General features: G+C 36.6%; 1 protein-coding gene across 1 annotated transcript; it reads left to right on the forward strand.

Annotated features, from left to right (window-relative positions):
- The first annotated feature begins 2587 nt into the window (after positions 1-2587).
- LOC129090904 (ras-related C3 botulinum toxin substrate 1-like) lies at positions 2588-8872 on the forward strand. The gene is made up of 6 exons (XM_054598291.1): positions 2588-2922; positions 4817-4888; positions 5097-5214; positions 5753-5815; positions 6629-6788; positions 7378-8872. Exons 1-6 carry the CDS (start codon positions 2888-2890, stop codon positions 7506-7508), a joined length of 579 nt encoding a protein of 192 aa, XP_054454266.1. The 5' UTR covers positions 2588-2887; the 3' UTR covers positions 7509-8872.
- The last annotated feature ends 3255 nt before the right edge of the window (positions 8873-12127 follow it).

Below are 12127 nucleotides of genomic sequence, written 5' to 3' on the forward strand. Positions count from 1 at the left end.
CCGTCTGCATTATGCGCTCAGTTCAGCTGAACTGATAAAATCCAAGGAATAAGTTGTGGAAACTCTCATCCTTTAGCTTTCACTCCATTAGTAATGTTGACTTTCTCCACATCGTGTGATACCAGACTTCCCGTTGACTCTATCGTGAGTGCTGCGGTCATTACAGAGCACATTCTGGCATTTAAGTGTTGATTGCCTGCAGACAGTCAATCTGACTCCTATGCAAATGAGAGCACCATGACAGGGGTCATTAAATCTTGGTGATTATTTAGAGAGCTAATGGTTAAACATAATGATCCGATAAAATGACTCTTGGAACTGTGGTGTGAAGGAAGGTGCATGGGGACTGAGGGCAGCAGGGATGCAGGAGGAGAGCTGAGCGTGACAGTGCACAGTAAAGGCCTAAACAACAATGTTCTCTTTAATAATAGTTCTGGCTTATTGAACCCTCTGATGTTGAATAGAAGTGGTCTGACAAGAAGTCCTTTATGAGTTTCCAAACACAATGAAAGGAGCTCAATCGCTGTAACAGAGCTTCGAAGCGGCCAAATCGTCTGCGTAAAGTGCACTGGTAAAAAGACCTGCCAAATTAGTCAGTCAGTAGAACAGCATAGAAAATAACAGCAACACATGCCTAACACAGACATATTGAACTGAAAGGAGGAACTAGTCAAAATGTGATAGGGTGGGTAAGTGATATATTTCTGATAATTTGGATGCAAACGTTGCACATTGTTAACAACCTTTTTGAAAAGCCAGGGTCCTTGAAACTCATTCAAGACATACTTAATTCTAAAATATGCTGAGTTTTTTTTAATGCCTCCGAACAGATTTCCGCCTTAATGTATTTTCACCGTTTGACATCCCGAGGTCCCACAGTGTGACTCCACTGTGTTTTACAGCCTCCCTGATGTGCCAGCGACAGGCCTGTTTGTCCTTCATTAATCTCTCTCCTATGCTTTTAGCCCCCACCTAATGGTGACGTTTATCCTGTTAATGTGTTGTTTGTTGGGAGAATCCCCCAATAACATAATCCAGAGTCAAGGTTACTAATGTATTGGTGTGTGTGTGTGTGTGTGTGTGTGTGTGTGTGTGTGTGTGTGTGTGTGTGTGTGTGTGTGTGTGTGTGTGTGTCCACTGTGTGCTACACTGGTTGCCATGGAGTCAGTGATTAATGGTTGGAGAAATAAACCATTACAAAGATGATACATGATACTTTAGGCATGAGAGAAACTGTGAGGAAAGAAAAAGTGTGTGTGTGTGTTTTCTATTTTAGATTTTTTGGCATTAAAGATTTGGACATTATCATAGACTGTAGTGTGACAGTAAAATTGTAAAAGTGTAAAATGCTGTCCTCTTGTGTTCATGTGTATTTCATCATTTGATCATGTGTTTACTTAAAATCTTCATTGACATTTTAGCCAGTAACTATTGCTGTCAGATACATTTAGAGGAGCAGAAATGCATTTTTTTTTTCAAATGGTGGACTTTAAACATAAAAAAACCAACATTTTATAAAATAGAATTACCTTAAAGTTGCACAATTGTAATCGAGTGAATTTACTTTCCCCTACAATTTGTATTTTTCCTCTGCAATTCGTCTTTTTATTTACTCAAAGCATTAAGTATCTGAGATCGACTTCTTTTTAACATTAAAAATGAAGGAAAGAAAACCCTTCACTGCTGCAATAAGATGAGGAGAAACCATATGAATAAAGAAAGTAGTTTCTTTTGTCGTTCACTCTTCACACATCAAGACTCAGTTCTGCAGATTGTTGGTACACGGAAGTCTGATACGTTCCTAAAATAGCACTCATTCACACGAACCAGTGGTGGGAAATGACATGTATTTATTTATTCACTTCAAAGTGTGAGATAATTGTATTTTCACTTGAAATTCAATATCTCTGCTTTCTGCTTTCACTCCACTACATTACTTTCCTATATCTACTTGACAGCTATAGTTACTAGTTTCTATAGATAATAAATTAGCTCCATCTCAACCAGCTGCAATATTTAAAAATCTTCTTACACATCCATGCATCATGAATTATTATCCAACTAACTAAAGTGATGAATATCCTATTGCATTTTATCTTTGCAAACTCTACTCAGGAAAAAGATTTATATTATATATATATATATATATATATATATATATATATATATATATATATATATATATAGTATCAGTCAAAAGTTTGGACACACCTTCTCATTCAACTACTTTGAAGAATCTAAAATCTAAAACATATTCTGGTTTGTTGAGCATTTGTTTGTTTACCACATAATTCCATATGTGTTCCTTCATAGTTTGGATGTCTTCAATATTAATCTACAATGTAGAAAAAAATAAAAATAAAAATAAAGAAAAACCATTGAATGAGAAGGTGTGTCCAAACGTTTGACTGGTACTGTATGTCTCACCATCACCGTGTTTGAGATGCCTACGTGCGAGTAGTTTTGGTAGCAGATACTGGTTCTTGTCATTTAACTCAGTGTGGTGTTGTGACAGTTCCTGCGGTGACCAGCAGGGGGCGCGGTTTCCCGTCCTGCTCGGACCGGATATGACTTGCATGGATATCGGAGGAGCAGCTTCCAAACTGTGGGCGTTTTTTCCCTCAATCTTTTTTTATTCCTGGGTGTTGCCTGCCTGGAAGTTTCCCGGAGTGTTGTAGAGAAGGAAATACAAGCCGGATCATTTCTGTAACGACAACATCCATCAACTTTTTGTGTTGTTCAGCCGAGGCCCTCGCAGGTTGTTCCCGTTGTTCTGGTTTCAGTCGAGCACAGGACCGGTCTTTAGCTTAGCCGCCGTTAGCTAGCCGAGCTAACCGGGATCGAGCTGCTGTAACGTGGGCTAGGCTGCTAGCAAGAGAGGCGTCCGATGCAGGCCATAAAGTGTGTGGTGGTGGGGGACGGGTACGTGAAACATCTTTTGTATCCTAACTCTGACCTCTGACGTGTCCCGGTGTGAGTCCCACCGTGAGGAGACCCGCTGAAGGTGGTTTAGTTGACCCAGTTACAACAGTTGTCAGGCGGCTACCGAGCCTCAGATAACACGCCGACCTGAGCCACAGCTGTTGTTGTGCCTGCTCCACAGCCCAGCTGGGTCAGACCCGATTTATCTGCATGCTCGGGTTAGGTTTGACTGAATGGCTCACAGCATGTCGACGCAGTCTGCCATGTAGATAACTACTGCATGTACAAGTGTTCACTGTTGTGTTTGTCTTAAATGTGTTGGGCACACTTTGTTTGTGATCCACTTCATGCGTTGAAACAAGATGTTTTTCTTTGAAATGTTACTCCATAGCATATAGATATTACATGACATTACATTACAGTCATTTAGCAGACGCTTTTATCCAAAGCGACTTACAATAAGTGTATTCAACATAGGTATTCAAGAGAACTACTAGTCACCAGAAGTCATAAGTGCATCTCCTTTCTTAAACAAGCATCTAAAAGCATAAACCAGAGCAAAAATACAGAAACAAACTAATATGAATATAATAAGTGCAACAAACTAATATGAATACAATAAGTGCAACAAACTAATATGAATACAGTGAGTGCTAAGTGGAAGGCTCAGGGTAGTACTTCTTGAAGAGAAAATGCAGCAAAGTCCCACCCCAAACGTATAGGACCCAGTCATTTTAAAAGCTGAAGACCAGTTGGTAAACTCTAAAAATCCAAGGAGCCCAGTCCGTTCTGGGATTATATAAGAGAGAGCAAATAGAGCATTTATAGCCAGCAAGCGATGGGTATTTTTATTTTTTTTAATTTTTTTTTATACTTTAAACGGTTTAAACTTTGACTAAAAACAAACTGTGATCTCCAAATGGCTCATTAAACCTTTGGCAGGAAATGTTCAACAGCTGTGATTCAACAGAGGTTCGCCATTTATTCTGTAAAATATTTGGTCGTCCAAAATTTTAAACCAACATTTGAATACAAAAGCAGATTAAAAAAATAAAAAAAATAAAAAATAGCTAATGTCTGAATTTGGTTGACCTCAAAATGCTACTTTAAACAAACATTTTAACATACAGATTTTAAAATTTGTGACAGGACAACGCCATATTTAAGATTTTTTGGTTTTTTTTAACATGTGTTATCATTTCCAGGAAGTAGTTCTGACCTCTGATAGTTTACAGTTTAATGGCATGCAATGTATGCAGACAGTTGATGGCATTCTTTGACAGATTTAGTTAAGTCTGTAAAATATTTTTCAGCTCAACTATGGACATTGTGACAAGTTTGTATTATAAAACATAGTCACACCCCTAATATTTTGTTGTCAGCTTTTGGTCTCATCCCATGGGTCGGAAACTGCTCACCATTACAGCAGAGCATTTAAAATAATAGGTCATTATATTGACTTTGAGTCTAGGACATTGTTTTCTTAAACCAAAGCTTAGTACTGTCAAAGTCATACTTGAAAGATTTTTAAATGTTTTATTAAACTGTACGCTTGATTAATTTGTAGCTATGATGGTTTCCAAATTTTGTTTTCACTTCTGATGTGTTTTTATCCCTGTGTGCACATCTTGTGTCTTTTAATGGGTATAGGGGAAAAAGCCCTAAAAGCTTAACTCAATTGTTAATAATTCCTCAAGTCAGGCAACACGTGTTAAATCAGGCTTGCCTGACTTGTTAACCTCTCAGGCAAGACAGCTTAAAGATACTGCATATTCACAATAAAACTTATCTTAGCTTGATTTCACTGAAGAATATACTCTAATGTGACAACGAATCGAGCAGCAATCTTCCGTCCTCATTGTGTTTTCTCTGCTCCTCTCCTTTCTTATCCCAGGGCTGTGGGTAAAACATGCCTGCTTATCAGCTACACCACCAATGCCTTCCCTGGAGAGTACATCCCCACAGTGTAAGTAACAGACACACACACACATCTCTCATGAACAGCTGTCAGATGGTCAGAAACTGGTTGAGAAATATATTAACATCTATGCATAACTTAATCTCTTCACTGTATGGTACGTTTAGATAAGATAGAACTTTTATTGAACTCAAGATACATTTTTAAAACACACTGTGCTTGATTTGGAGCCTAATCTGCACCTCCCTTCCTACAGCTTTGACAACTACTCTGCCAATGTGATGGTTGATGGGAAACCAGTAAACCTGGGCCTGTGGGATACAGCGGGACAGGAAGACTACGACAGGCTCAGGCCTCTGTCCTACCCTCAGACAGTATGTATAAGCATTCATGAATAGAAGTAACAACTGCTTGACTCAGACCACTGCCGTGCACAGACGGGAGTCAGCCAGACAATGTTGGCATGAACACTGCTTTCACTTTACCAGCATTGATTTGGAGTTATTCACTGGCCTGTAATGCTTAGGACAGAGTCTTTGCACTCAGCAGAGTAGAGCCCTGTATCCATAGTACCTATACACTGTCTGGAGGAAGTGAAAGGAGGCCCTTGTTTGCACTCTTTGTCCTGACAACAAACTGGCCTCTGTGCCAACGTCTCACTGGGAGCTGAAAGTGGGAGTTAATGTGCATTTAACCAACAGAGTCCAGATTTTGCCTAGTTTTTATGAACCCAAATGTCTGAACATTTTGAGTCTATTAAGTCAATATTGTATGCTATCCATTTATTTTCAGCATCACACTGTTAATACATTTTAGCGTTACGATTCTTGTCCCAGTTATAACCGAAACATCTCCACAGTGTTGATTATGTTTTGAATGTTGTATTGATTGTAAATCATTTTCTCTCCTCAGGATGTGTTCCTGATTTGCTTTTCACTTGTCAGTCCAGCCTCTTTTGAAAACGTCCGTGCCAAGGTGAGAACAACCTGCTCTTTATCCCTGCAGTTTGTCACATCTGTAATCGTAAATATAAGCTTAGCAGTTTTACCATTAAATCTCATGGTCAGATCTGCATGGGTGGAGGAATAAGAAAGACAGATCTGGGATTTCAGCCATTAGACAGTTACCATTTTTCGACTAAACTCTAAAACAAACAGAGAGAGAAACTTGATTTAAAAAAATCTCAAAGTAATGCTTGAGTTAAAATAAAATCAATGTATCTGGAAACTTACCCTTTTCAATTACACAGTTACTCACAGAACTTTATTTTCAAATATTTAAATATATAACAAGATAAAATATTCAGAATTTAATGATAACAGCCTAAATGTTATGCACAAAACTTTCAAAATGTTGTGTTGGATGTGATGATGCAACCATAATAAACATATTTCCGGGCAGAGAACAGCTGTCAATGTTGGTAATCTGCAGGTACACCTTGACTGGGCCTTTTCTTTACAAAATTCTGATCTGCATGTGGAGCATTGTATTGCTTTATGAAAATGTATGTTTTTTTTTCTCATGTTTACCTCAAAGGTAATAGTTGAATAGAAGGGGATTAATTGGAGTTCAGTAGATAAAGTAACAGTAAGACACACCTTATATTGTAACAGCAGGACTGAGAATCGTTCAGTGTTTGCTCTTTTTGCTCTTGAGTTCCTCGAAGGTCACACCATGTTGATTCTCTTTTTTTTTTTCAAAGTCAGTTCACTTACATTCCACGCTATCTGCCATACTGTCCATCTGCATCCTGCAACCTATGACGTTGTATCCTTTTCCCTCCCCCAGTGGTACCCTGAGGTGAGACACCACTGCCCCAACACGCCCATCATCCTGGTGGGCACCAAGCTGGACCTGAGAGACGACAAGGACACCATTGAAAAACTCAAGGAGAAGAAACTATCCCCCATCACCTACCCTCAGGGCTTGGCCATGGCTAAAGAAATAAGTCAGTTCAAACACCACGCATACACAGATAAAATGTTTAAATTATCTTAAGGATAAGGTTGTTATTGTTTCTAAATGAAACAGTTTTTTAAATCACTAAAATATCTTAAATTTTGAATTTGATTTCCTTTATATTTTAATACATTACATTTTTTTTTATTTCAGTTGTTTCATTTGACAAATGGTTGCAAGATGTTCTCTTGGCCTGAAAGATGTTGGACATGATGTCCCTAAAGACATTATTTCCTTTTTATATACTGATGAATTATGGCTGAACATATTTTGTTTACTCATTTTCATTGTTAACCTAATTTTAAATACATTTCCAGCTGCCATTAATTGGGTTGATGATTTTTTTTTTTTTTTTTACTTCATGCGCCCAGTGAAGAGTGTGAAAAGATTTTGTTGGGATTTGACATTGTACAATCATACTGCAAAATTGATAGAAAACACCTGCTCATCTTACTCAAGCCTTAAACTATTAACTGTATGTAAGATGATGATGATGATGATGATGATGTGCAACCAAACACAAACTGGTTGGCTGACTTTACCCTTCTTTTTCCTACTTTCCTCTCCATTCCTACCAGGTTCAGTAAAGTATCTGGAGTGCTCCGCTTTGACGCAGCGCGGCCTTAAGACGGTGTTTGACGAAGCCATCAGGGCCGTCCTGTGCCCCCCACCCACCAAGGACAAACGGAGGAGGTGCAAAATATTTTAAGGGACCACAGGGAATAGAAAATACGGTTGCAGTAAGAACTCGCCTACTCAGAGGGAAGAAGATGATGGCTGGGTTCCCCACATATCTATTCACCCCTTGTGTCCTTGCTTACATAGAAGCTCTGGTAGTTCACACTCCCATCTGAAAACTCATCACAGATTTAAGCAGTGCTGAACATTTTCTTTCAGCTATGGTTTCAGTTTACTTACATCCGTTTATTTCTTTCACTTTGATGGGAATGAAGTGATGTTGTAAAGGCCTTGGGGAATGTGAGGGTGGGGGATTTGATCTGGGATCTGGGGTTGATTTAAGGAGGTGGAGGAGGAGGAGGGGGAGGAGGGGGATTTACAACAAAAAAAAAATTTGAATCATTTTTCTCAGACATTACGGAGAAACACTACTCGAATGTGATTTTATCATGAAGTAACTGTAGATTTAACTCTAAAAGAGAATGATGTCCTGCACTGCACAATTTCCCCCCTACACACTAAGAGATTCCTGCTGCCTTGATGAAATTTTACTTTGAGAAAAATATTATTTAGAAGTTTTAATGTCTACTCATTTCATCATCATGCCAGCTCTGGTTTAGAGACCGTTGTGTTTACATGTGTCATCTGACTAGACTGAGGTGTTGCCAAAATTCAGTCAATGGTCATCACTTTGTAGTCACTCCATAAATACTAAAATGTCTCTTTTTTTTTTTTCTATTTTGTTGTAACGTGTACAAGATACCATCATGGAGAAACAGTTTCACCCTTAGATGACTTATGACAATTGTTGTAGCAGCTTCTAAGATGAGTAATAATTACTAGTCTGTATTTAACAAGCATTTAAAACAAAGCCTCTGCTAGATAATTAACAGTTGATTATCTTGTTTTGTTCCAAAAAGCTGTCTAGATGAATGAATGCATTGCTCTCTTCTTGTTAAGTGAACACACTCCCACATGACTAACTGTCTGGCATGTGAAGTGCAGCCAGTGTTGTGCAGGTTCATTCTCAATCTATCTGTAGAGGTTGTATCATGATTTTAAGTTCCCACTAAGTTCTTTCTGATTTTGACCACATTTATTCCTGTGTTTAATGAAGTCTACAAACTAGTGTATTCACGCTCGAATGTTGCAACAGATTGTAATGTTTTTGTTATACTATTTGAGCATTAACTATTCAGCAAATACATTTTATTTTGTAATGAGCAATGATCAAATTGCATGGGTGCTCTGGGGAACCACTGTAAATCTGGATTTATTTTATCAGCGTTAAATGGCGCATTGGAAGTGCATACTTGGATTTATCTTCTTGCTAATTGCGGTTTAATTTTTGCATAGTAATAGGGAGATTTAAAAAAAAAAAAAAAAAAAAGCAAATACATTCATCGAAAATGTTTTGAATTTATAATTTCTCTCCAAACATTTAAGTATACCAGCTTAACATCAGCATGTTATTATTGTCAGGGAGCATGTTATCATGCCAGCATACTGAATTTATGATGGAGAACATGGTAAAAATTACACCCATTTAACATCAGCATTAGCAAACTTACATTAGCTTTTAGCTCAAAGCATCACTGCGCCTTAGTTCTGTCAACTTTGATTCAGTTGCGTGCTAAATTTCTTTAGCAAATCAATAATCAAAATTTTATCTTCTGTTCATTTACTTTATTATTGATCAACTAACCATTTCTTTATAAAATAAACAGGATCAGTATACATATTTGAGGCAGGTTTACCAGGTCATACAGCTTCAGGATGGATAAAGTGAAGTATGAAAGCCAAAAGGGGACTTTATGATAATGAAAAATAGAACATATAACTGTACAATAGCATTATAATTTTCAACATATGTATGTGTTATTTTAGTAAAAATGTAAATGAAAATTCAATAATCCAATTTGTATTTTCATTTTCACATACTCTGACCATATTAAAGTAAAAATGGAAAAGTTGTTTGACGTTTATTTTCTAAAGGTCTACCCTGCTGTACAGTGGACAATATTCAAATGTTAATCAAACATTTTACACAAAAATGTAATAGAATGTAACCAGATTTTCCATCTATTTAAGCAACATTTTGGTGTCAAAATGAAATTGCAACCTGTCAGTCCTCTTATCAAGGCGGGTCTTCAGTAACGACACACTTCCTTTGTTCAGTGACCAAGAAAAATGTAACAGCGGCACCTGAAACCTCACTTCCGGTACATCCCAAGACTCTTAATTGCATCCACGTTTCCCTCGACACCCCGACGCTGTTATTCTTGATTGGTTTGTTCTTTTATACCTCAGATAGCGTGTTGAAAAAAGTCGTAAAATAGTATGTCGAAAATTTCATAGTTGCGTATGTCCAAAATGTCCTTAAAAAAGTCATGGTATTATATATCATAAATAGGCATAGTATAGAATGTCCAATACTGTGGCTTAAAATGGCATGAAAAAAGATATTGCATAGTATGCTCAAAAATGTCATTAAAACTCATAGTATGGTATTTCAAAAATGTCACAGTATAATATGTTGAAAAATGCCATAGTATAGTATGTCACAAAAAGTTATAGTATGTTGAAAAATGTCATATTATAATTTATTGAAAAAAGTCATAGTTAAGGATGTTGAAAAAGGCATCGTAAAGTGTTCCAAAATAAGTCTTACTATAGTGAGTCGAAATAAAATCATAGTATGGTATTTCGAAAAATGTGATCAAGAATTATAGTATAGTATGTTGAAAGTAGTCACAGTAGAATATGTCAAATGTCGAAAAAAAAAAAGTCATAGTGTAGTATGTCCAAAAGTATGGAAAAAAGTCGAAAGATGTCATTAAAAATCATAGTATAGTGTGTCGAAAAACGTCATAGTATAGTATATATTTATATAGACTTGACCTTCCTAACACATTTGTGGTTTATCCTTTTACTTGTGGTTATCAAGTATTCGTTCTATCAGCACCTTAGTGAGCTATTCCTGAAGTTAACCTTTGTTCTAAGTTTTTTTGTCCGCAGTACTGGGGACAACACTTGGAGATTCTCAAGACCTCAGTCTATCTTGCTGTTGTTAGAGCTCCCAGACCCTGGAAGGCTGTACCTGTTGAAATCGAACTGTTGTTTGAAGCTTATGTAAAACATCACCTCCACCTTAGTCCATAAAATAATATATAATATATATATATATATATATATATATAATATAATAAAAGAACAACTTTCTATGTCTCTTATCGTCGCTAAATGTAGCACATGGGCTGAAGATGATGTACGTCCATGATTATTTTTTGGCTTGTATCTACATTGTTGAATGCACTTATTGGAAGCTGCACTGGATAAAATCATCAGCTAAATGAAGGTAATGTAAGGGTACTAGATTTGTTCAAAAATTGCTCGAGGAAAGAACTTGCAATCTCAAAACATTGGCGAAAGATGACACTTTGATTCACAACTGTTCCAGAGAATTACATCTTTTAATAATTCAGGATATGCTATACAGCTTTTATTAAATCAAAACTTGATCACAGGAACAGGAGTGTAACAGCATGAAATTAAAGAAACTGCAATACGAAAAATATATCAGTTTTATTTAGTCATGGTTCTGTTGAAAAAAAAAAAATTTATGGTGACTTTTGGGGAAATTTTCAACACTTGAATATAACATTCACAGAGTTAAAACCTTAGGACAAAAGATCAGACGTTTTATATTTGGAAAGTTCAATAAATACAGGCGTCAACTACAAGTCCTTAAGAGCATTGCTGTAAGAAACAGCCTATCACGAGCTTAAAGGTTAAATTAAAGGTTAAATTAAAAGGTTGTGCTTTGTAGAGCCCACTGAATTAATACAGAAATTAGATTCAGCTCACTTTGGGATTAATTAAGACCAAGCCTTAGTGAATTGTCTTGTTACAGTAATGTAGCGTTCATTTGCACACTTGGGGAGGTTAAGACCTCTGAGTTTGTATACTCAAAGGGTACATCCCGAGTCTCTTAAATTGCCTCTTCGATTCCCTCAGTTGCGTCGTTTCCTTGCATGGAGGGATGCATGGAGAGACGCAAGGAAACCATGCGAGAAGAGAGGAAACGAGGAAATGTGTTTTAAGAGACATGAGACGTCCTTGCCTCTGAAGCATGGAGTATAGTCAGTCAAAAAATGTCAAAATAAATGTCATAGTATAAGATGTCAAAAGTCATAGTATAGTATGTCAAAAAGACAGAATACTATGTAAAAATCAATTTGTGAAAAAAGTCATAGTTAAAAGTCATAGTATAGTATGTCAAAAAACGTCATAATATTGTATGTTTAAAGAAGTCGTAAAAAGTCATAGTATAGTATGTTGAAAAAAGTCAAGGAAAAGCCATAGTATAGTATGTCGAAAAAAGTCATAAAAAGGCATAGTATAGTATGCCGAAAAAAGTTATAAAATAGTCATAGTATAGTATGTCAAAAAAAGTCATAAAAAAGTCATAGCATAGTATGTCGAAGTATGGTATGTTGACAAAAAGTCACAAAAAAAGATCATAGTATAGGTTAATAAACGTCACCAAGTAGTATAGTAATTACAAATACGTCATGAAAAAACACAGAAAAGTATGTCAAAAAAAGTCATGCAAAATGTATTGTGTCGAAAAATGTCACAATGAATGTC

This window comes from Anoplopoma fimbria, chromosome 5, assembly GCF_027596085.1.
Source record: "Anoplopoma fimbria isolate UVic2021 breed Golden Eagle Sablefish chromosome 5, Afim_UVic_2022, whole genome shotgun sequence".
In the NCBI taxonomy this organism is placed as follows: domain Eukaryota; kingdom Metazoa; phylum Chordata; class Actinopteri; order Perciformes; family Anoplopomatidae; genus Anoplopoma; species Anoplopoma fimbria.